The 25960-nt window shown below is 40.2% G+C and overlaps 1 protein-coding gene across 1 annotated transcript; it reads right to left on the bottom strand.

The window, feature by feature from the left end:
- Window positions 1-225: 225 nt before the first annotated feature.
- On the bottom strand, window positions 226-24784 carry LOC111336303 (peroxidasin). Its single transcript, XM_022942375.2, has 18 exons — window positions 24466-24784; window positions 16467-16538; window positions 16275-16346; window positions 15135-15206; window positions 14398-14469; window positions 14203-14274; window positions 12917-13077; window positions 12055-12336; window positions 11501-11773; window positions 10882-11157; window positions 10356-10625; window positions 7778-9442; window positions 7048-7285; window positions 6051-6259; window positions 5015-5343; window positions 4229-4351; window positions 3250-3343; window positions 226-2671 (listed from the first exon to the last, which is right to left on the bottom strand). The coding sequence occupies exons 1-18, from the start codon at window positions 24672-24674 to the stop codon at window positions 2667-2669; spliced, it is 4494 nt and encodes a 1497-aa protein (XP_022798110.2). The 5' UTR covers window positions 24675-24784; the 3' UTR covers window positions 226-2666.
- Window positions 24785-25960: the final 1176 nt, after the last annotated feature.

The following is a 25960-nucleotide window of genomic DNA, read 5'->3' as shown; positions in this document are numbered from 1 at the left end:
CAGACCCTCACCTGATCTCCTTTCCAAATCCTGCCATGGCTGCTAGCCTCTTGGTTAAAGCTCTGATTATGGGACTGCCAAGGATCTGGGTGCAAAGCTCAAGAGGAACTGGAAGTCACCCACCTTTTATAATATTTTTTCTTCGGAGTCGGGGGTTATGACTCATTTCAGATACAGAGCTCATTAATTGCAAAGTAAACAACAGGTAAAGGAAATTAAAGGCTATTGTGTAATTGTACCAACCATTTTAATCAACCTTTCATTTGATTCCATGATTATAATAAAGGTCATTTCTAAACCAAAAGCCCCCTGTTTGAAATGGAGACCCTGCCTAGGCACAAGATGAAAGATTTTACTGATGTTGAAACATCTTAATTTCTCCAACTCTATGCAAATAGAAAAGCTGGTGTAAGCTAAAGCAGAGCAATAAGTCTAGGTTGCAGTGAAAGAGGAAACTAACTTTAAATTGACGAAGTTTTTTTTTTATATAGGAATTTTTCTGGTCAATATTTCATTGTCTTTCTCTTAACCCTTTAATCCCGAAGAATGACCAAGACAGAATTTCTCCTTACAATATCAATACAATATCTAGCAGACAAGTGATGAGAATAAAGCAAAATATCCATAAGGGGATTATTAGTTGATCCAATACCAAATTCTCCAAACAAACATCAACAATTGTATGGCAGACGGTAAGGAGAATTACTGATGAGATCAAGGGGGCTTAAGGGCTAAGAGTTGACTCTGATGTCCTATGCTTACAAGAATTAAAAAGCCCATGGTAACGAGTCATTGAAAAAATAACTTATTGATATTTTTCAATCAAACAAAACTGCATGAAACGTTTGAAACACGTGACACATGAGAAGTAGTAAACCCTATTTATTACACGACTCGGGCTGTCAGAGGGCCAATAACTAAAATCAGCCAATCAAAATGCTCTATTGCCGGTCAATATTCTCTCAGTATTGGACCGGGCACTGTCCCGGATGATACCGCACTTGTGTCCCTTTGAAATTCAGTCGTATAATAAATCTCTTATTAACCAAGCTTGCTCGGGACCGTACTGGAAGAATATCGGCCCTCGGTCTTTTTTGTACGGACCTCGCTGCGCTCGGTCCGTGCTGTCTAGACCTCGGGCCGATATTCTCCCAGTACGGCCCTCGCGCTTGGTTAATAAGATATATATGTGTAATTGTATTTCTCATATGACATGAGGTCCGTTTTGGGAAAAGGAAAAGCTCGTCCCAAAAACCGACCTTCCAACTGGTAAGCTTTCCTTTCATTCGGAATTTCAAAGTAGTTGGCCATATTTAGGCACGTCTATTGGGTCAATTTTGGAAATGCGTAACGCGTCTCAGGTAGGAGAGAAATACAAGACGAATATGACAGAATAGACGATCTATTAATTTAGCCTGTGGGTAGGGGGAGAACAGCGCAGGGCGAGCAGGGACAAAATTTAATGTGAGTCAAGCGTGAGTGGTAAACGAATTACACGCGAGGGGAGGGGCTACTTTGCGCGTCTCGCGCATTGCGTTTACCTCTGCTGATCCGAAAAACGCAATAAAAGACCACTGTTCTGCAGAATAAGTTAACCCTGGTAAACTTAAAATAATGGTAGCCTGTATTCTAAGAACACCTTGCGAGCAGGCTCTTAATCAGTGCTGCGACATAAACGTCGAGGAACGAGCTCGAGACGCGCGCCTTTCCCGCTGCTCAAGGTTGCCGCTTTTCCAGCCGGGCCAATGAGAATTTGCTTGTATACCAAAGGCTGTGTTTACATGGTGGTCCTCATGCAGTGCTTACCAGTGCCCAGGTGATATGCTTGTAAGACTGTGCGCATAATGCACCTCTTCAATGCGTCTCTGACACAGACGACTTTGATATACGTGCACTAGATTACAGTCCACAGTTATTCAACGAAGAGAGGGTAAACATGGAGGAAATTTACCCAGCTGCAAAGCCTAGAGGTGAATATCTACCCCTTACCCACACGGAGGGGAATAATTGTTTTTGTATGTACCACAGAATCACTAAAAAGTCTTAGTTTTGTTTAGAAGTATGATCGCGAATTAAACTCTTGAAGCGCGATTTTGTCACCTCAGAGGAGGATAGCGTTTGATAATCACTTCCCAGCTGGCCAATTAGCGCACGCGATTAACACTATTAACCCACGCAGTATATTTACCGAAGGGAGAAAAAAGTATTGCAGCTCCACTGAAATCTCACTGATTCAAGAGAAAAAAATGACAAAACGGAAAAAAGAATTTGAAAACATGATTATCATTCCCGAAGTATACATCTTATAAAAAAAACCAATTGAAAAAATTTACAAAATATAATTGATTGTTAAAATGTATCGTCAAAAACATCATCATGATTTAGCAAAACAGCGTCGCAATTTATGTTATCTGATCTCATAAAAACTCCTAAGATTTCCCTTAAAGAAGAAATATATCTGCCTATGGCATCGCAGCATATTGCAAGCAAGTAATGAATCTACTGTTAAAATAAACGCCTGAGTCCGCCTGAGTGGTCGCTTGAGTTAGTTCAATCTCACTTATAGCCTTTCTTTAGCTACTATAAGAGACCAGAGAGTTTCCATGGTAACTGCATAGGTGACCGCTGATGCACCATGACACACTTGAAAAACGAAGCTGACAGTTTCACTCTATCAAAGGAATGAAATATTAAATACAGTAATTTCTTAAACAAACGTTTACAGAAAGGACTGATAAGGTTGTAAATAGATCGCTCGCTCCACGGTTTTGTCTTCTCTTCAGTCATAAAGTAAATTGCTGTAAACACAGACCTGGCCACTTGTTCATTTGTTTTGGTGTTTGTGTTTTAAGTAAAAGCTCTTTGATATACTATTCCTCTATCACAGCGTGAAGTAAAGTTGTAAACGATTCATCACAATAAAGATACTTGTGTCCAGGAACGCACGTAATAACGAAACTGGCAGGTTTGACGAAATTTCGTGAAACCGAGTGAATGTTCATGGATTTGACGATTTTTGGCGAATTTTAGACAAATTCGGCAAAGCAAAGAATTAACGGTTTTGACGAATATTAGTCAACAGCAGCTCGGCGGATTTAACAATTTTGACGAATTTTCACGATAAGGTTATGACTAGCCTCACACCGTTTAGAATTGACAGCCTATCTGAAAGACAAGGATCGCTTACCTAAAAACCTCTCCTTATAAAAAGAAAACTCAATCCTTTTTTTTAATTTTTTTCCAACTTACCTACACAACGCGGGCAGCATTCATTATCATCCTTGTCATATTCCTCACATAAAACCTCTTTGCATATTTCTTCATTACACTGAACTTCTCCGTCCTAAACAAAACAAAGGTTCACTTCTTTTGATGCCAGTTTGATATCTGCAAGCATAATGAAAATCCCCTCCCACCGCTCCCTCCCTTTTCCTCTCAGTTTAAGCGGTATTTACTCTTTACAGGTCACAACTTGGGGTATGATCACCTTAAACTGACTTTAATCACCCTGGTCGGAGGGTTTATCTATCATCCGAAGATATAATTCGCATCCACGCGAGGCCATGAAATATCATCTTCGTGTCATATAAATAACACGTTATAAAGGTAGAGTAGCACATAATATGAACCGCCTCCCGGTTAGCTCAATGAATAGAGCGCTGGACTGTTGTGCGGGAGGTCGAGGGTTCGAGCCCCGGCCGGTCCAACACTCAGGGTCTTAAAATAATTGAGAACAATTTGCTGCCTTTCCATAACATCAAGAAATAGTTAGATATTCTAGTCTTCTCGGATAGGGACGAATAAATGGAGGTCCCGTCTCCTGCCGGGTTGGGATAGGAGTCGTTAATTTCCCACACACGAGATTACTGTCTGATGGATGTCCTCCCCTGGGGTGGGATGGGTGGGTTTATTGGGTCCGCAGTAATTGGCGCAAGCTGTTGCGGTGTTCCTGCCGGTTGGCGAAGCGATTAAATCAATAAATCAATAAATCAATAAATTAATAATTAAATCAAGTACAGATGGTAATACCTAGAAAAGTTTTAGACGAACCGCAAATCACGGCAAATACAGGAGTCCAGAAGAACATTTTCAAACTACACAGCAATACCAGCAAAAACAGAAGATTACACAGCAATACCAGCAAAAACAGAAGATGAGGAGGGTCTTCTGCATCACACAATAAAGTGATTGCTCTGAATTTGAAGATAACGAAAACAAAGTCACTTACTTTGCATGAACAACGAGTACAAACATCTTTTTGCCACGTTTCACCCTCTTGACGAGCTATGCCTTGAACAACTCCACAACCTCTTTTTTCTTTCGTTGTTGTTTTTTCTTTAGTTTCTCCCACCTGTTTAAAAAAAAATCAACAAATCAGTTTAAATTTTCTATTACAAGTAAAACGAGCAGTAATATTTTAAGTACAAAACTATTCAATATTCCAACTTTCACTCGCTTGCCGTCTTATTTGCCAAAACTGAGAACGCTTGAACCCTTTTTTTTTTCTTTCTGACACGATCAGGAGAACACGAAAAATCATCTTTCTAAACTTCATCATAGAGCTTATAATTTGCCATCCTATTCTAATGACTCACACGAGGCGTATAACATTTGAACCTTGAAGTGGCCTTACCCACCATTAAGTCTCGGCGGCTCAATTGCACAACGTCAAGGCGCGGAATCCGAAGGTTTGAGTTTCGATTCCTCGTAGGACATTAGAATTTTTTCTTTGTTCCACGCTTGTCACAAACGGATAAAACATCTCAACTGATACGTTTTAAGATGATGGCCAAATGGATTTTTTAAAAAAAACCCTAATTTTGATGAAGCACTAAGTCTAATACTAAATTCACACGTTTACGGGCCAAGCAGGGGACGGACGCAATCTTGGTTCAAATCATGACTTGATGCACACGTCTTTTAGACGTTTAACACGCGTATAATACGCATGATACTTTTCTCATTATGGTGCTTAGAATCAGCTCTTACACAACTTCTCAGGACAGGCACTCACCCGTTTTTGAAGACTGTTAAATGCGTCTTCTAATCTGGCCAAAGTGTTAGCCATGTTTGCTACTGTATTTTCAAGAACTTGAACTCTTTTCTTTAAACTCGAGATGTTTTCTTCCGAAGGAATTTCAATTCCATCTTCTTTTTCGTCCCCGGTCGGCGACATGACAAGCTTTTCTTCTTCATCCATGTTCGGCTCATTATGTTCTTCTTCTTCCTCCTCGAATTTTTGCTCTTCGGTTTCAGAGGGATATTCCTCCACTGATCGCTTAAACAGACGCCCCTGAATATGGTTGCTTAACGTGGGGGTGTTATCTGGGGTGGAGCAATGGCCTGTTGATCGATTGGAATGCGTAGTTAGCAGGTCTTCAAATCAAGTTAAGAAAGCTAAGGTGGCGATATTGCTGGACACTACTCTGTCCTAATACCACTCCGGCACTTACCCTCCTTCTGTATGTAAGAACGTAAAGCGTTTTAAGGATCATTGTTGTGTGCGTGAAAGCAGGTGATGTAAGTTATAGCCAGCGCGCCATGTTGGATATTTTAAAATGTTAGTACTGTGAATTTTGTGATTTGTGTTAGTAGACCTTGAAAAATAAATAAAATAAATTTAACACATCGACAATGGTTTAGCGTGGTCTGTACTCTTTTCGACAGCGATGTTTTTCATTACAGTGGTCAAAATGTTGTGGACTCACGAGGCTGTCCGCAATATCAACGTCCAATTAAACCATTCTTTCAGTACGTGACACGTTGTATGACACGTTGTGTGACATATTGCGTGACATATTGCGTGATACGTTGCGTGACACGTTGAAGCGAGCAGTGCTCTCTGTACTCTTATCAATAACGGCAAATTGGCCAATCAGGTAGTTACATTACTGCCAATTGTGGTAAAAAGAACTCATTGCAACATCAACGTGATAAGAGTAGAGCCATGGGAACAATTTCAAAGAAGAAGTACATCAGTTCATGTTAAGTCCCAGTCCCACGCGAAAAACGTATATGAGGTTACATTATCTAGGTGACTTGATACAAACCATGCTCGCAATATTTCCACATGCGGAGATCCATACGGGGAATGGAGGAACACGACACATATCCCTCGGGGTAGGTGGCGCGGAGAAAAACGTCCCGCTGAACCCGGTCAATAGCATCCCCGTTGTCACATAACACGCTGGCCAACGAGGTTTGCTTGATTTGAATCAACTGAGAATGATCAAAGGTGGATGGGCTTTCATACCAGAATCTGATGGAGGAGGAAAGACGTTAGATATTCTGACTTTCAGGAAGTAAGGTCAGAGTATTTTTCTAAATGACGTCATGCCAGTGAAAGGGAGCCCGTGGCAATATTCTGCGTCGTAAACAGACGTCTTTGAATATCGTGAAAAACTGAAGTAATCGTTTGCCAACGGGGACAAACTCCAAACAGATAGTGTTATAGAAGGAAGAAGGGAGGAAGATTGAAAAATGGCAAGGATTTACATGGATTCCAATTGAAGAACTCAAAACATTTCGGCAAATTTCTTTGAATGGATAAAATGTGACAGAGCACCTTGTAACAGAGGTGAAGTTTAATAATGAGTTACCTTTTATTGCAAAGATAAAGGGATTTTCCTCATGCAGTAAAAGGACTTAAAAGGTCTTGGCTGCAGGAGTTGTGAGTTAGATTTCATAGTGTGAGATTTCAGTGGGCCTTACGGAAACCGAGAGAGAAATTATGGTTTAAGCATTGCTTTCTCTCGGCCATTCGCTTTCCGATTGATTTTTTCACCACCGTGATCTTTAAGATCAATTTTCCTTGTTACCTTCCACATATTTCTCATAATTAGGAAATAATGAGTTAAATCATACAAAACCCATGCGTTGTTATTTTTGTCATTTGCATCACTAAGAAAAAAAACTGAGTTATTCTAGGTCACTAATCATTCAGTCAGTTTATCGATATCTTAGATAACCCCTATAACAAGCTACTATTCAAGAAAGGAGTCTGCGCAGAGCACTTCGCTCGAAAGAAAAATGCAAATTCTTCCTTACCTATCTCCCGCCCTTGTTCGTCTAAACTGTTCAGCAATGATACAAGTAAAAGTTGGTCCCACAAGGGCACCAGGTGCCAATTCCTCCAGGAGTCCTCCTACCCATAAGTCGATGTTTGACGGATGTTGATATAGCTCTTTCAACTTGGCGCGAATATCGTCATCCACAATCTCGTTTTTAAGATCGTCAAAGGTTTCTACCACGGAAAGGTTGCAAAGACCGCGCCAACTATTGTATCCTGCAAGAAATAGGTCAACAATATTCTTTTTTACAAATTATACCGGCATACATAATTTAAATTAATCGAAGAAGGATGAATTAAAGACAAGAAAGTTGATTTTTTAAGCAGTTCATTTGTCGCCTTTTTTATACGAGAAATTTCGCCGAAGTTAGTTACACATATTAAGAGTTCGTGAGAGGGAAGATTGAGGAAATATTTAGAAGAAGCAATGGAATTCCAGTTAAAATAGGGCAGCGTATTGATAAACTGGGTTATCAAGCCAATTATGAGAAGGCTAGTAAGTTACAAAAAAAAAAAATTAAAAGAAAGAATGAAATGAAGACAGCAAAAACTGTTTTAATCTTGGTTGCATGCTTTAACACTAACCTAAATAGACCATACACCAGTTTTATGTGACACTTACCCGGCAGACTGCTTATCACAATAATTAACATTTCCTTTTGAGACGGTAAAGTGAGGCAGGTCTGCAAAAGATATCATCTCACTAACCTGGTAAAGCATGATCCCGTCCTCGCTGTATGTTAAGGGCACCAAGATCGAGGGCTACCTCGTGAGCCATTTCAAAGAGCCTCTCTGTGAGGTCTGAATTTATAAGCTGGTGCTTGTCATCTCGACTCTTGGCGGCCCTCCCAAAGAGCCCGCGCAAAATTGGGTCTACTCCGCCCTCAGTGACCAGCCGATAGGGTGAGAAAAAAGCTTTATGAAGAGGAATGTTTCCTTTCTCGATTGGTTGAAAGGAAGAGTTGAGACGAAAAAGAATCGGATTGATTAGTCCGTGACCAAACCTGAAGGCTGCTGTTGCAAAAGCGTTTACGATCCCCGCATCAATGTTAGGTTCGTATCCACTGTAGGTCCCCATGAGAGCCATTCCTTGAGGGCCAAGAACCTTAGGGAGCCATTCTGTGTAGGAAATATGTTGCATCTCGGCCCCCACTATTTTACGTGCCTCGTGGTACACTTTATCCCCGTCCCAGTGGGGATTCAACTCTCCCAGCTCCTTTGCAATGCGGTTGTGTTCGCGCATCCATATCGTGTGCATCGACAGCAGACCAAGCTGTTCGTTTGCACGGAAATCTCCCGCAAGGAAACATGGGACAGGGCTGTCTTCGGATTGAAGGCATTCAATTGGAGTGTCACGGTTAAAGGGTAACAAAGGTTTTCCACTGCCGATGCTAGAGTTTGATTTAAGAAGTCCTCTGCTTTCTAAATCTCGTAAGTTCATGACCTCCTCTTCTGATGAGCCATAAACATTCGATGCGTCGATGTACGAGGTGATTTGATTCATCTGTTCCCGTGGAGTGACAGCACTGAAAAACACGGACGTCATCCCCGTGCCACACACTGCACTCGAACGAGTAAAAGGCAGACATTTATGCCCGTTATTATTGATGCGCTTGTCGTTGGCCGGGATTGAGATAGGAAAACATGGCGGCTGATTATCACAAAAACCGTAATTTTTTGTACAGTCAAGACCATCGCTGAACCTTAGCGTGCTTAAACTAGTTACAATAAAATCAATATCGTGATCAAGGAACTGTCCCCACTGCATCACCATGTGAGTGAAGAGTTCATCTTCGCTGACTTCTTTGGATGACACAAGCTCTGTAGACACGAGACGCGCGCTTGGGTGACCCTCCGTATCCTGCCAACCCACTGGCGTGTTGTAGCCGTTTTCGTACACGGGACTTAGTAGACGTTTAAATGGTGTCAGCGAGGCTCCCCACATGGGATGCTGCAAGTTGTTGCATGTACCGTCGATCGTGCGATACTTGAGGTGGAAGCACATGTCAGAGCAGTTGTTGATTCGGCGATGCGCGCTGCATCCAGACAAGTTGGCAATAACATTGACATGTTCTGGAGACAGCAGATGGAAGAAATTGTACTTGTCATTGCTTATGTTCACCCTGTCCATTTCTTTGACGTGCTCGTGGACGAGCTGAATCGTGCGTTCGAAGATTTCGGCGGACTTAGCGATCTGTTGTGCCGCAGGTGAGGGAAAGCGAAACAAAGCCAGAAGATCGCTTGGTTTCCGTGGTTGTGAAGAGGAAAACAGCATTTTAATGCTGGCGTTTATTGCTCTATTCACATTTTCCCTGGCTATACCAATCGTTCTGTTGATAACATCAATGCCAATGCGGTTTTCATTCGAAGGAACTGAAAGGTAAGACTCCTAGTTAATTCTAACTCTATTCTAACATAGTGTAAGACTCCCTTGTCCTACAATCCGTTTCTTTACTGTGTATGATTTTCACGCGCGAGTAAGGCGCGCACATTGTGGAAGTGGCAGCTTTTGTGATGTTAAATCTTTCTTCTCCTGTAAACGAGCACAGCCACGCTTCCCACTTTTTCCAATAGAAAAATGTGGGGGGAGGGGGAGGGGGTGGGGTAGGAATTACGTAATCAACAGTAAAATAAAATTCAGAAAATATTCATGTTCGGTTTGAGGCAAACGGAGGAAATTAAATGAAGGAGCCATACCAGTCCTTACAAGCCTTAAAGGAATTAGACCCATTTTGGGGCGAAACGTCATCACGAAATTAATTAAATTGGAAGGACACATACGATATCAAAGGTTAGATTGAAAAGAGCTGGGTTTGCATGGGTAAAGTTAAATAGGGGAGAATCGAAGTCGTCAGCGTTCCCCGACAGAAACACGCCTGGTATTCCCCCTACTTTATAATTGGAGGTTTATCATCTCCTTGATCTGTTCCAGTAGTGTAGGTACTTTCCTCAGAAAAATATGTCAAGTTTTTTTCCTAGGCAATCATACAACATCTTTTGAACCACAACATTTTACTGTTTTGTTTTTTTTTTTTTTGACAAACAGACGGGCATTGTGCAATTGTGCATGTTGCTTTCGGGGGGGGGAGGGAGGGTGGGGGTGGGGGATAAAAGGCGAGCTAAGAAACTAAAACTGAAGAAACTGACCGACGCTATTCCAACCAGCTATATCCTGTCGTAATGTTTGTACAGTTTTCAGTTAAGAAGGTAGAATTTTGTCGCTCAAAAATTCCTCGGAATGATAAATACACGAGTGAACGAAGGTAAGAATCAGGATAAATCTTACTCTGTACAGTTAGTGTCATCTGCGCAGACGCAGCCCCAATGCTATTACGTGCTGCGCATTCGTAACGCCCTTCGTCAGTCTTTCCAACATCCCGGATGCTTAAGGTCCCGGATTTGCTCACAGAGTACCTGTTCGCTTCTGTGATATGTACATTGTTTTTGATCCACGTTATAATGGGCTTAGGGGCGCCATAAGCCGAACAGCGAATTTCAACTGTTCGACCAGCGGTCACAATGATGTCTGTAGGGGATTCCACAATGGAGGGAGGAACTAATGAGATATAAAGAGAAAATAAAAATAAAAAAGTCATTATTAAGATTACGTGTATGAGTAAAGAACAAGCGTTGTGAATGCTTATTGTTTGCACTTGAACTTTGACAACTTCTGCCTGGTCTCCAAAATAAACCATTCAATAGTCACAAGAAATTCAGTAGTTTCTGGGGTGAAATTCCCTGGGATATCCCTGGGATATGCTCCGCTCTACTGCCTTCTGCCAAGTAATCGTAACTACTGCCATTTGTCTAACCTCGAGGTTTCACTGTCAGAAATGCTCTCGCCAGTCTCACTCCGATAATGTTGATCGCTTGGCATTCATACTGTCCCCGGTCTCGACGTGATGCAAATAATATTCGTAAAGTCCCGGATGGCAGGACAATATGTCGGTGCGGTGATGGCAGTCGGTCGCCATCTTTGGTCCAGGCGATGGCTGGTACTGGGTGACCGGTGACTCGGCAATTAAGCTCAGCCGTACTTCCTTCTAATACTTCAGTATTTGCGGGTCTTGTTGTAAATTTTGGTTGAGCTAAATAAAAGGTAGAAAAAAATCAGAGAAACACTATGTGTTGCATCGCTCATAGTACATTGTTAGTTGGCGAAATGTCGGAAAAAAGCGTTATAAACATCTTTATGGGATCTGTTTTCAAAATTATCTTACATTCTGCCCCAGCTGATCACCTAAACAGCAAGCAGCGAAAACGAACGAAACAAACAAGTACGCACAATTGCATTTCGTGTTTCGCTTTCTCGAAAGCAATTAATCGCCTTCGGCACGTGACTTATGAACCGTTCTCGTTCAAGATCCTGGTTGGTAAACACGCCGCTAAGACGAAAGAAAGACGTTTTTTTGCTTAGATGTCTCCTATTACCTGTCACAATCAATCTGGTTGTCGCTGCCACAGCCCCAACTCTGTTGGCTGCGCGACATCTATACATGCCATGATCAACGACGCGCACTTCCAGGATGTACAAATCCCCGGATGGTAAGATTCTGTAATGAGGATCATAGGCCAGCGATATTCCTTCCTTACTCCACTGGATAGCAGGCTTAGGATTACCGCGAGCGCGGCAGGTGAGAGTCACTGGATTTCCTTCAATAGATTCTACCTTGGAATGAGGATATTGGACAAGGAATGGCGGAGCTAGGATTGAACACGACAAGTTGTCAGCTCAGATAGCAGCTGCAGAATAATTATACAAATCCTTCAGATTTAACGTGGAGAAAATTAATTTATCACCGGTTCAGGGATGGTTTTCGAGAGGAAAACACTATGAAAGCAATTAAGGGTTGCCTTTCCCGAGGAAACCGAAAAGGGCGAGTTCTAGTAAAGTCAATTTTTAGCTGGAGAGAGGGTGAAATAGTCTTCACGAATATCCTTACAAAATCATAGCTACTTCTACCGACACAGAGAATTATTTGTACCTTCGACTCCAAAATAATTGAGTGCCGCCTTGCTGACGACCTCCCCAGCAGAATTTTCTGCCACGCACTCATAACTCCCTTCGTCATCAAATTTAGGATCAATGATGCTTAGCGCGCCGCTCTCGCTCATCACGTGACGCGTATCTGGCTTTAGAAGCTTGCCGTTTTTCCGCCATGTTATGGTAGGTCTTGGGTTGCCTGTGGCAAGGCATCTGAACAGCACCTGACGATCTCGCACAGAGACTTCTATATTGGTTGGTGTTTTTACAAACGATGGTGGTACTGGTGATAGAGACAACAGATCATTATGTCTGTACGGAGAAATACCTTTTTTTATGGAAATATATTTTTAAAACGTTCAAAGACATATTCTTGCTGGCATCATGATAATTTTCCCTACGTCCCTTGTCTGCAGAGAATTGGCCCCGTGTTTGCTTGAAAACTATTCACGAATAAATCCTAGATTTCTATTAAATTCCCATTTCCAGATATTTACAATAGATCGTCAGATTCTGCAGAAGAGAAAGTTTAGAGAGAAGCAACGAAATAGCAGCGTAGAAACGGTTTGAAAGCAAGACTATAGAACATTTTTCTTGGAAACTCACTGTCTTTTGTCTTTCATGAGAAACTCAATAACTCACCCCCCCCCCTCCCCGTCCACGCTTCTTCTTCCTTAAAAATTAATAGTCCTGAGATTGCGCTTCGAAAAAGAACATTTCCGTGAGCCCATTTACGCCTGTGGGTATATTATCAGCGCAAAATAAAGAAAAATTGTTAAGATTTTGCCAAGATCTCCGAGGGGAAGAAATGAAAAATAGCCAATTTTAGTACACATACGGACAAGTACACCAGACTGACTCACTGCAGTTGACGTCCTCAGGAGTAAGGCGGACTAAGGCTTTCCCTCTAAGGTGGGGTGGTTCACCACAAGTAGCTGCTGTCTCCGTGTTTGGTGTCCTCTTTAGCAGCTGAGCAAGCCACAGCATATCACACGTACAGTTTAGAGGGTTGGAGTCGAGTCGGCTGAGGTTAACAACAACCATATCCTGGCTTAAGAATCTAGCAATCTTACAATTGATTCAATTTATTTTCGATAGGCTTGTGCCTACGCGGGCAACAAAGGCTTTTAAATCTGAAATTCTATTTGGTAGAGCAAAAAAAAAACAAAAAAAAAACACGATTTTGCCCTTAATCCTATTGGATGCCGTTAAACCGACTCCAAAGTCATAACAATCATCGGACAATTAATACAAAGGAAATTTTCCAAAAGGATCAATGAAAACTCAAAGTAATGAAACACACGACAGCTGCCTAAAGTACGGGGCAACACGAGAGACTAAGAAGCAACTAGCTTTCGTTCAACATCTTATCGATCAGGCTCCGGTTGTTCAAAGGGCGGATATCACTATCCAACGGATAAATCGCTATCCAGCGCATAAGTGTTACCAAAACGTACTGCGCTACCCACCGGATAGAGATTTATCCAGTGTATAGCGTTATCCATCCTTCGAACAACCGGGGCCAGGATTGTACCACGTGTTTTCTAGACCAGTCACGGATACCGTTAGTATGATAAACCAATCTAAAGATTATTCAGGGAGAAGTGATTAGGTCATTTTGCGATAATTCACCTTTCGTAAGCATTAATCTACTCTGGTTCACAAATAGGCATCAACGCACTGTTAGCTTACATAGCCCAACATGCGTTCCTTTGAAAAATGAATATAGACAATTCACATCGTTTTCTACTCTGTGTTGTTCTTATGTTTCCCCGCCGGTGGATCCAATGAAGAGAGACCGCGAACGGCTATCACAAATGGAAATGCGACGTAATCTCTACGATATATGACAAACTAGAAAATGTACGTCGTGGTTGAGGACCATGTCAAACTTTACATTATGAACTCACTAAGAATGGCAGATTACAAAGTAAATCCACGAGACTCTCGTGGTTCTTAGGTAAATCTAAGTTGTCGTGGTTGAGATCTATATCAAACTTAACACTATCAACTTACAGAGACTTGCAGTACTTAAAGTAAATCCATGAAACCTTCGTTGGTCTTGAATAAATATAAGTTTTACGAACTTACGTAAGCGTACCCCTGTTCCTTTCAGCAGCAAAGATTAAACTTAAACAACCCAACTTACAGTCTTCTTAATGATTCCAGATTTTTAAATAGTCCCCTTGGAACAGATCTCAGGCGGTTATGATGAAGATATCTGAAAAGTAACATGAGTTCTTTTTAGTCAAACATGAAAGAACTTATTGAGAACCAAATCAGAAGAACCAATCAATAACAATAAATAAATGCAATACAACTGAATCACAAGGCTTGAACTTACAATCGTTCAAGAGCGGTGAGATCATTGAAAGTGAATGTAGGAATATCTTCTATTTCGTTCAAGTGTAGATATCTGCGAAAGGTAAACATTGTTACATCATTAATCGCCTCCCGGTTAGCTCAATGGATAGAGCGCTGGACTGTTGTGCGGGAGGTTCAGGGTTCGAGCCCCGGCCGGACCAACACTCAAGGTCTTAAAATAATTGAGAAGAATATGCTGCCTTTCTATAATATCAAGAAACGGTTAGATATTCTAGTCTTCTCGGATAGGGACGAATAAATGGAGGTCCCGTCTCCTGCAGGGGTAGGGGTTGGGGACGTTAATTTCCCACGCACGAGATTACTGTGTGATGGATGTCCTCCCCTAGGGTGGGATGGTGGGTTACTGGGCCCGCAGTGATTGGCGCAAAGCTGTTGCGGTGTCCCTGCCTGTCGGTAAATCTTGTAAATAAATAAATGAAATAAATAACCCTTGAATCAAATATCAAGTTTGCGTGAATTAAGACGTCAGCAGCATGCACCATGGGCAAATGGGGGACGCTAAATTCACCAATCAGAGCGCGCGCTTTACTTTGCTTATGTTATAATTCCTAATGGAAGAAAAAGAACGATCTAAACACGACCCCTTCAACGAAACAGTGTCTCGATAATTTCATTTACAGTACGGTAATTTGTAACCTTGAAAAACCTGGAAGCTTAAACAAATATACTTCTGAGTGTGTTATTCGCTCTACTTACAATTGTTCAAGAGAACGGAGCCCACTAAATGCATTCTCGTGTATCCGTTTAAGTTTATTATTGAACAAATATCTGCGAAGAAATAATTCAATACAGTCATGTATATATTTACAGAAAAACAGCGGCCTGATGGTTAGAGTGTTGAACACCGGGTCGAGAGGGCTTGGGTTCGAGACCTGGCGGGGTCATGTGCTGTGTTGGTAAACAGTTCAATCTCACAATGCCTCTCTCCACCCAGGGAGGGAGGGAGGGAGGGGTTGTTCCTAGCTGGTTAAAGATAACCTAGAGTTACTGCAGATTTTTTTTAGATCTAAAAGCTTTGAAAGAAATCTTCATTAATTATTTTTGTCTACAATTTGATGATTGAATGCTCTAAAAATAACAAGGCAAAATTAACCCAAAAAGGCGTTTGAATAAAGACATAAAGAAACCTGGATTAAATTTTAACCTTGGGTGAGGGCTCATCGGCTTACGAACTTCTGGGCCTAAGGGTATGAATGGGTACCGATGAATTATCAGAAAAGGCCTGACCATATTCTGGGGGGAGGGGGTGGGGTAACCTTGCGATGGACTGACATCCCACCCAGGGGCAGTTGTAATTATCCTAATCGCTTCATGCCACACGGAAACCAGGATAAGCTGCCCCTGAAAGAGCCAATAGGCTTGGGTACAGATTTTACCATTTTAACTTATTTATTTGCAGTTAGATGGTAATGCATGAACTATTTCAAGATTACTAGATGATATTAGGGACCTTAAGAAACCACGTCGGCGACGGCAACGAGGACGTGGAAAAACAAGACATCTAATTGGCAGAAAAAATAGCTCAGCACGTGCGTTTTGGAACTTTGTACATTTCTTATCCGTCCTGTGCAAAACAACAACGTGTAATCGCCAAAATTTGCGTCGTCTGCGAACCAAAACCGCGACGGCAAATTATTTTAATTTCCATTTGGAACTCAACGGCTACTTTATACGTCATGCTGAAGTTGAGCTGAGGCGCTGTATGAGACAGTAAGCTCCTGCAGCCATTTTTGAAATTCTAACCAAGAGTAGAAATTCATTTTTTAATCGAAGTCTTCCTTGGCGTCGCCGTCGTGGTTTCATAAAGTCCATAATATCAATAAGGTGGCTACTTACAGATACTTCAGTGATGCTAATCCTACAAAGGCCTCTGGCTCAATAATTTGAATGTTATTACCACTAAGGAATCTGTCGGAAGTAATAAAAAAGGGCAATAAGTACGCCATAAATTGGGCAGCAATTGTAACAACAACGACAAAAAAAAGTCAAATTAAAATGATTGAAATACTGAATGATGAAGATACTCACAGTGTAGTGAGGTGTCGCAACTCTGCCAGGTCTCCATTACTGATTACCGATATATTGTTGAATCTCAAATCCCTGACCGAAAAGAAATATACAAAAGAAATGAGAAAATTACGTGGCTTATACTGGAGGGTTTGGGTTTCAGAAGATGCTTTGAGTACAGTGGATTTGTTTCCACAGAAGATTGGCAGTTGTAAAACTTTGCACAGGTCTGGTAAAAAATTGCTCTTCCTTCCCCCACCTTTTTTTTTCTTTCTTTCTTATTATTAAAGCATGGCTCACATCAGTAATTGCTATTTTTCTTGGACTTCACTTAAAAAAGCAGCTTGAATCAAGTGATTTTGTTTGTGGTGAAATCTCAATTGAGATCTGATTTGTTACTCTCCCTGCTAGCAGCTGCACATTTCACACTTGTAGTTGAAACAATCTGGTGTCATGTTTAGACAAGAAACATATCAAGTTGTACTCAGGCGCTCGTAATGGTAAAATTTTAGGCACAGTCTAACGCTTTTTACGCAAGAAAATTCAAGCGCACAAGAAATTGGGCATGTCGAAGACACGAAAAAATAAACTGAAAGGCGCAAGAAGATTGTTACTGCTTTCAAACATTGTTCTCTTATGCTTTACTAGTGCTTGGAGCTTTTAAGTGAAAAACCTTGCACTCACGCATGCGCCTTAGAACCTCGACGGCCATTCGTGACTCGACACGAACGAGCCCAAATTTTATACACAGGCCTTCAATAATGGCGTTCAGCTGTTGACTTTTGTCTGCGATTAATTGCAAGGGAAAGTTTTATGTTAGGCACTCCTAAGAGCTTAAGGGTTAAAGAGCTTGTCTTCTTTGAGTATTATTAACGGTTTTAGAACTTAAATCGCTTGGAACTCGGCCCAAAGAGACAACCGTTGCAGTAATAACAACCTACACACAAGGAAAAAAATATATATATATAAAAAAACATGTTTTGGTCTACGTGACTCGAGGGGTTTTAAGAAACACTCGCGCGTGTCAATAAAAAAAAACCAGATGCACAAGGTTATGAAGAGCCACAAAAACAAGAACTTGAATATTCCTTCTCCCTCGTTTCGAAAAATGGTTGCGACGCAGGCAACAAAAAGAATTTCAAGAAGTTGCGATGCAAATTAATACCTTTTTAGACTTAATGGGCGTGCAGTCTATGTCTCCTAAATGGGCGGGTGCCATTGACTTTAACAAAAAAACTATATATGGACTTTGACTTCTAATACCTTACAAAGCTGCGAATTATCAAATATACCGCTTGAGGAGAATACGACAGCAATGAGGTTAAGTTAAGTGAACGGAAGTTCGAAATCCTGTCAGATCCGTTTGAAATTTTGTTTTCCCGGGCAGGTCTTGCGTGCTTAATGCCCTTGATCGTGCTTTGACTTAAAGAAAAGATTTACAAGTGGCCTCTTCCAACATTTTCACGACGTCTTGAGGAAAACAGATAATGTGAATAGACAAGCTTATCAGCTTGGAGATGTTACCTTGATATGATCAAACACAAAGTTCTCTTATGTAATTCAGAAGGAATTTTATGGAAGCCATAAGGGACAATTTCTAAACAGATCATTTGCTTGAAAGGCGGGTTGTGTTATGTTTAGTCAAGCAATTTTTAAAATTGTGAAATGTCTTGACACAAATACTTCAATTAAGCTAAATTTCTGCTTAACCCGTTAACTCCAACGAGTGATTGACACGTATCTTCTCTTTGCAATTCTAAAGGCTAATCTTGTAAATAGGTTTGAGAAAAGACAAGGTTATCAGTTAAAGGGTTTATTTTGGAATAAGACCAAAATACCCTGTCTAACATACAGGGAAAAGTATAGTATTAAGTAAGAAGGACTATTAATTTGATCTTGAAAGCCAAAGGATCAAAAATTTTGAGAAAGAAGAAGTGCTTAGGCAAAATAGTTAAATGGTGCGACTCATTCACGCAGTTTACAACAAACAGCATTGGGCTAAATTTGTCTGCCTTGCCCAAATAAGACATCAATGGAGGTTATCCAAGAGATTAGCTTTTTAAAAAATGCTTTTCAGTTTATCTGCGTTCAAATCTGTATGAGATTATAATGAGCTCTTTGGTTATTTTTGAACTTGACGTGATAGTGAAATCTTCGAAATAACACGCTCTGTTACATACAATGCTATTATATTTTATTTCAGTTTGGATGTAGGATGTCTAAAGCTTCCATTTATGGCAGAAAACAACAGGATTTTCATCGTTTAGAGTTAAAACACTGTGTGCTATAAATTTAGCGTTTTATGAGCCAAAACGTTAAAAGCACAATTGAGCATTCCTCTCACTAAATGCGGTGGGTGATTAAATCACGCAAGACAAGAGGTTAAGCAACAAGGCAGACAGTAAAAATTTGAACCACTGTGCGCCTGCTTTGCATACTTAAGTAAAAATAACTGAGGTCATTGTGAACATAATAAAATTTCCCTTTCTTTACAGAGCTGATTTAAGGATTGGAGGAAAGGAAGCAAAATCTGAATGAATTTTTTCCCCGTGCTGTCTCCGAACTCGTCCAGATTATAAAAATTTTTTTTTTTTCATAAATCTTCTCCCAAGGATAAGAGTAGTCTCGAGACAGCCATTGTAAATCTTTTTAATTCCACAGCTTAGTGACATGTCTCTCAAGTAGCATAATCCTCTTTCTCTAATCTGAAGCATGAGCGATTATTAACCTGGGTGGTGAGTTCACCAACTACTGTTTTTTGTTGACCTTTCTTCCAATAAATTTGCGTGGGTAGGTAGGTAGGTCTGAAAAATAGGGATTTTTAACAAGACGTTTAATTAGTTCACTCTTTAACAGGCGTGAAAAATGTGTGACATGCCCTCAGAGGAATTGTTGAGTTAACCTCACAGCTTAAAAGGTTAAACCACAGGCTTGCATGGAAGAAGCTATAGACATATATAGAATTCATATTACCGCCTCGAAAACCGCACATGAGTAACTATAAAGAGATTTTGAGGGATATTTCAATCTCTTAAAATATCTTTTTTGTTTTTGGTTTTATCCTAAGCCAGTTTTCACGGGTGTTCGGATTTCATGTGAATTTGAATCCAACACTCCCCATGCCGGGCTTTGCAATTTTTTTACGATGTAACAACGCCGGTGAACAAACGTTGTATAGCAAAACAACATGAACAGCTCTTTAAAAGTTCAGATTCAAAGTCATGTCTGAAGAACCATCAAGGTGAACGAAGTATGAAATAAAGTTTGGATGGTATATCATGCAGCTTCTTCAACTGGAGCGGGCAGTCTCCTGGATTAATTAACAGGTTGAGTGCAGTTAACGTTTTGGCTCTTTAGAGTGACTAGCGTCTAATTTCTCTTGACAATATCACCCCCTGAATCACACATTAAGATCACGAGAATGAAGGAAATGATCACCAACTAAAAGAGCTCTTGATTGTTAAACAAATTCTCCTTGTCAGCGACAAAGGAAATATACGAAGAACAATATAGGGAATATGTAAACTGACTTTTCAGGTGAGTAAAGGATTAAAGTACATTTAAGAATTGGTCGCGTTTAAGTTCTGCATTGAGAGAAAAAAAAAAGTTTTGTCCATTAACTTGGATTATTTTTAAAGACATTAGCCATCTTAAGCTGATAACGATAAGCGTCTGCACATTGACCAGAAATTCATGTAAAACTGTTTGATGTTTATTCGCGCATATCGTGATTCTGAAATCGCTGCGATTTATAGAACCCGACAGAATATCAAACAGTCCCAAACAGTTTCTTTAGAAACTATCAGCCAGAATTCCTAGAAACCTGTTATAATATGAATGGAGAATAATAATGATAATAATAATAATAATAATAATAATAATGATAATAATAAAAACAATATGATGAAAACTTGGTGCTCGTTAACGAAAGATTGGATGGTAACCTAATAAAAGGGCTAGCATTACCGTAATGATTAGATAAAGCGCTCGGGGCGCCTATTTCCTTTTGGGTACCGCAAGGGGGGCACCAATCCGGAACAGGGCGCTTATTAGGGATAGGGCACATCTAATGGGACAGGGCGCTTATTTCTTTTTTGAGAAACAGCAGAGTGCAAGAAACAAGGCTCTGATGTTTATTTAAAAAGGATGAAAACACTGGAAAACTGATTTGTTGTTATCCCTGGATCCTTCCTGGCTAGAACTACGAGCCAAGCAATCATGGCAAAATTTTAAGAAGAGATAATAATAATAATAATAATAATAATAATAATAAATTTAAATTTATTATTATTATTTAAAACTAATAATAATAATAATAATAATAATAATAATAATAATGATCGTTTATTTAACCCTTTTGCAGTATACACTGAATTACAAGGCGGGTCATTAATGACAAATACTTCTACGTTACACCTAAATATAACTATTATAGATATCAATTAAATGCAAATATTGAATACTATGTAAATATAAAATGCTATGAGTATTAAGACGAATCGTAATTCGGTATTTTAAACGTGATTCTGGTATTTGATGGTGCAAAAATTTCCAAATCTATTAGATCTTGGAGAGGCAGGTACAGACACAGTTTCTCCTGTCCTAAGGGCATATGGTCTTGTGAATGCACAACGCGGCACTAACTATCATAGTGGGTCGGAAGAAGAGTAATTTCGGTTGAAGAATGTTACGCACGCATCCTCCCTGCTCTGGCGCAGAAAAATTAAGCCTGATTTCTTAAGATGATGATTCGTTTGAAGTAACTGTGTACTCACCTGGACATACTTGTTCAGACTAAGAGGAAGACAAGTGTTTTTGTGATGAGGCTTTAAGTGAGCAATTTAAGGAAGATAAAGCACGGTTGATCTCAATGTCCATAGACTCTAACAATACGTTTTTCGGTCTAGAGACGCTTGTTCGAATGAGAACACTTATTAACAAAAAGAGATACGAGGTGACGCTTATTAGAGAGGGGGCGCTTAATGGAACGAGGGTGCTAAATCGAATCATCACGGTCACTAATTTATTTTCAATACTCATCCTCTCTGCGCATAATTTACAGTCCTGCGTAGCAAACGCGCAGTAACAAGATGCCAGCCTTTTTCGTGGCTGGAGCCCGCGAGTGAGCGTGTTTCACAAAATCTTCTCGTAAAAGAGCACGATGACCCTCGTTACTAATTAACCCTTCATACTTATCAGTATGCAGGTTCTCCATACTGTTCTCTATACGTTATCTATGGTACTTACAAGGAGAATTTCTCGAACGATCAAGAGCTTTTTAAGTTCACAACCATTTCCTTTATTCTCCTGACCTCAGTAATGTCTGATTCGAGGGTGATATTGGAAGGAGAAATGAAATGCCAGTAACTCTTAGGGATTAAAGTGTGAATGTTATTTACTAGCAGTAAATAGGTGAGAAAAATAACATTAGAAGGAAAGAGTTGGATAGTTGAAGTTCTACTACTGTAGCAAAAATACCTGACAAATATTCGCCGAAATATTCCTTCACAGCCTAGATTCGTACCTATTCGAAAAAGTTGCCAGCTAGTTCAACTGAGGCTGGGGAGCGGCTATTTTGAGGATTGGCTCCTTTGAGCACTCCTAGATGTTTGTGAGATCAAGCAATCTGAAATCACTTTATTTGAAGATTGTAGCTCCGATAATAATCATAGTTTTAGCTATATGATAATAACTTTTTCGGTTATTCAAATTGGATCTTACCAACTCAGCAAAGAACACTAAGAATCACAAGCAAGTAGCTGAAATAGGCACAGAGGACTTAACTTTGATTCCAGTATTCAGATGTCCAGCGCAAGGTTATAGAAAAGTGCCAAATTTAGAAACAATTCGGAAAGTACCGGTATATCCTTTTAAAGGCATTACTTACGTAAAGGAGTGGGGCGAAATTACAATGGTTTCAAGATGATTTTTCCTGTGGTATACCAATCTTGGAAATGCTCCATCAAACCGCACCAAAGTCGACAAAGCATGTTTTTTAATTACTTTTTACAGCACTTTAATCATCCCAAACCAAGTCGCACTCGAAATATTTTAGCCAGTCTTCAACTTTGAGGGTAGAATTCAATCGCAAACTATGAGATCCCCTACATTTTTGTGGTTCAAAGCGACAACTGACAAGCCTATCCTTTAAGGTTGGTTTACAACAAAAGGTGATCAGTTCAAAACGTAGTTTCGTTGATGGCAGGAAGTTGACAAGAAAACCAGAAAAGATTCCAATTCAACAAACATCAAGCATGGTCTAAACGTTTACTAAAGCACGTGTGGCTAACTAGACATTGCAATTACTTCTGAATGGCTGTGAATATATAAAAACCATACCTGTGAACTGTGGATTAATAAATTAATACATGAGTGATCTGCGTAGTAATGAACACTACGCTAAATAAAGCTCAAGCCAATTGTTTAAACTGATAACGAGAAATGTTTTTTAGCGCGACCAAAAAGCTCTTTATTAAACAGCTTGATGTTTTATTTGCTGGCTCAGTCATAAAAGTGTTGTCTACATATACTTTCAGACACAATCTGTCCATGGAAGGGACGGAATCGAAGCGGATTTGGTAATTTAGGCAGAACTTTACTTTCACCGGCAAAACAAGCGTATTATTTAGAGAAAGTAGTAGCATCTAGCAGTCAAAGCATAAATAGAACTAAATCAAAATTTGTTTCCCCTTGTTCCAGCGAGCAGTCAAAAGGAGGAAACACTTACAATCTTACTGGTAGCATCTTTGTCAAGTAAAACTAAATAACTTTTCCGACCTTTACATTACCTTGATAAAGTTTTTTTAACTTCTCGAGTCTCAAATCCAACACAATACATCACAGGAATGCATATTTTTTACTTAACGTTTCATTGAGAGAAAATTGGCGCAGCGCCGTAGTGCCAAATTGTTCCGGTCTGACAAAGAAAGGCGTTGAATGCTTAAAATCGCTTCTTCATTCCTGAAGGGCCTGTAAACGGAGCACTTGACTTCAAACATCTATTTGCAATATAAAATACTCTTCGAAAACTCTAAAAAAAAGATGGAAAAGTGGCTGTCTTGTGTACCATATGGCAGTAAAACACTTAAATACGTGACATGTCACGAAATAGAGGAATGGCGCTGTTCTCTTGATTTCAAAATAATGGAACCAAGAATTTTTCATCAAACGTTTTATGTCTCACGTATTTTGAGAACTCGTGGGTCCAAAAGTGCGTTTTTTCGGAATTGACAAAAAAAATCTCCAGCATTATTCGACATTGGGTTGTTCGAGAACTGTCACGAAATTCTTGCGGTGGAAGCAGATCTTTTCGATGAAATATTGCAAAACTAATTGTCTCTCGTAAAGCAAATCTAATGATTGAAAGATGTGGATTAACTAGTCTGAAGTCGAGCCTAAGCGGACATGTAATGAAATCGTCACTGTTTCGATTTGGAAAGATTTGATCAAACTAAATGCCTCTAATGACTTAGCATGGCGTCTACATGATTTGAGATGCCAATCTCCAATGTCAGAAGGCTGCTGGATTGAAATTTACCATGGCGGGCATATGTTTGTGTTCATGCTAAGCCGTTATGTTATCAAAAATCTATAAAATAAACTTTTTTCGTGTGCCTCTTTGCGGTAATTATCCTGACGCCGGTCAGACGAAATTCACTCAAACTTTGAAATAGGGCAGACCAACGATTGTCTTTTCTTTGAATCGCCGTCAGAGTTTCAACGATAAAAACCGCAAATTTTACCGGATTAAGCGATCGCAAGCCCACAATTCGGCGATGGCTTGCAGTTTTAAGGAACAAATGTAAAACATAGTTGATCTTTTATCGCATTTGGAAGGAACCCAAATGCTGTCGGAACATATATGCTAAACTGACTCACGATATAAGAGATTCACGTTGTGCTTAAATCCTCTCAAAGCCTTTTAAACAAATATCCAAAATGACACCAAGTTAAACAGTGAGTTCATTGTGTTGGCGAACAGCTCGCACGCGTTTACAAAGACAATTACAGCGCTACTTACAACACAACAGTCGAAGTTGGGACATTGGGTATTCTTGACAAAGAATGATGGTTACAGCGCACAGTTGGTCCGACATGCGTCCGGTAACATAGACAATTCTCTGGGCAAGTTAAGCCACTCCCAGCCAAACAGAGGACAAGAACGGCAACGAAGAGTACACGCCAAAAAGAGGACGTTGAACCAGAGAAATCCACGATCAACGTCGACATTTCTGCAGCGTTTGCAACAACATGAAAATTTGTCACCCAAACGTAGACTACCGTGAACTGATCGGAAGTGTCAGTGAAGCATGCTGTTTTTCTAAGGGTCGAGTTTCGTTTCACGTTTCATCTGCGTTTTTCCTGCCCTTCCTCTCAAATGACAAATCCGTCAATTGTTTACGCTCATATGACGAGCGGATATCCTGTCTTGTGCTAAGGACAGGGAGCACGATCCAACAGCCGGTACTTTGATCTCGAGATCGTTTATATCACAATTTATCAGATCATTTGTTCATTTTTTCCTCAACAGTGACCTTGGAGTTCGAGCCAAAGATTGTCAAGATAAAAGACATGCTGTACGCACAGGTAGCCCAAGCTCTGTCACAGGCTCTTTCACAGTGGATTATTGAAGAGTTTGTATAGTGGTTTAGTTGAACTTGCTTTTGAGCTCCGTAAATGTAAAGTTGTGTGAAATAATCAAAGAAATAAATTCTTACCTTCATAGAGAGTAGTCTGTGTTGTTCTCCTCGCGATTTGAGGCCGTTTTAATGTGTTTCAAGCCAAAACATATGAAAACACATCAAAACGGCCTCACATCGCGAGGAGAACAACACAGACTACTCTCTATGAAGGTAAGACTTTATTTCTTAGATTATTTCACACAACTTTACAGTTACGGAACTCAAAAGCAAGTCCAACGAAACCACTATACAAACTCTTTAATAATCCGACGAAGGGCTAACGCTCGAAACGTCAGCTTTTTGTAATCGTTACGGTGGCCAATTTATCATTTCAACTTTGTTGATATATCCAAATTATTTCGTTACTCCCACCGACGCAGCCCCAAACAGTTTCTTTCGAATATATCAGCCTTTATTCTTTAATAATCCACTGTGAAAGAGCCTGTGACAGAGCTTGAGCCACCTGTGGCTGTACGCTGTCAGAAAATGAGAATGACTTTTCAACTTTCACGACAATGACCCGAAATAAATCCGGAGGTTAGTCGTAAATGTACGAAAACAAGACGACGAAGATAGGAGAATCGTCGGGAAAACTCACGCACGGTTACCTGCTGTAACTCAAAACGGCTGAAATTTATTTTCTCTTCCTACATCGCTAACATAAAGGCTTTTAAATGATTTTAAGCGCAAAATGGTATGGAGAATTACGAAATTCAGGGTCGCGGGGATCACGAGGGACAGCTTCATTTAAACATAAGCTTATCGAATATTTCGAAAGGGCAATACTCCCAGAATCCCTAGGACCATAGCGATAATAATCTACCTCTAAAGTGA

This window comes from Stylophora pistillata, chromosome 13 (assembly GCF_964205215.1).
Source record: "Stylophora pistillata chromosome 13, jaStyPist1.2, whole genome shotgun sequence".
NCBI classification, from domain to species: domain Eukaryota; kingdom Metazoa; phylum Cnidaria; class Anthozoa; order Scleractinia; family Pocilloporidae; genus Stylophora; species Stylophora pistillata.
Note: the sequence above shows the minus strand (reverse complement) of the source record. Positions and strands in the feature narration are given on the sequence as shown.

Excerpts from the sequence above, each read along its gene's own strand:
- LOC111336303 (XM_022942375.2), bottom strand. The coding sequence starts at position 24,674 with ATGTCGACGTTGATCGTGGATTTCTCTGGTTCAACGTCCTCTTTTTGG. Across the intron at positions 11,774-12,054 it reads CAATTATTTTGGAGTCGAAG|CTCCGCCATTCCTTGTCCAA; the intron begins GTACAAATAATT and ends GTTCAATCCTAG. Across the intron at positions 4,352-5,014 it reads TTAACAGTCTTCAAAAACGG|GTGGGAGAAACTAAAGAAAA; the intron begins GTGAGTGCCTGT and ends TTTTTTAAACAG.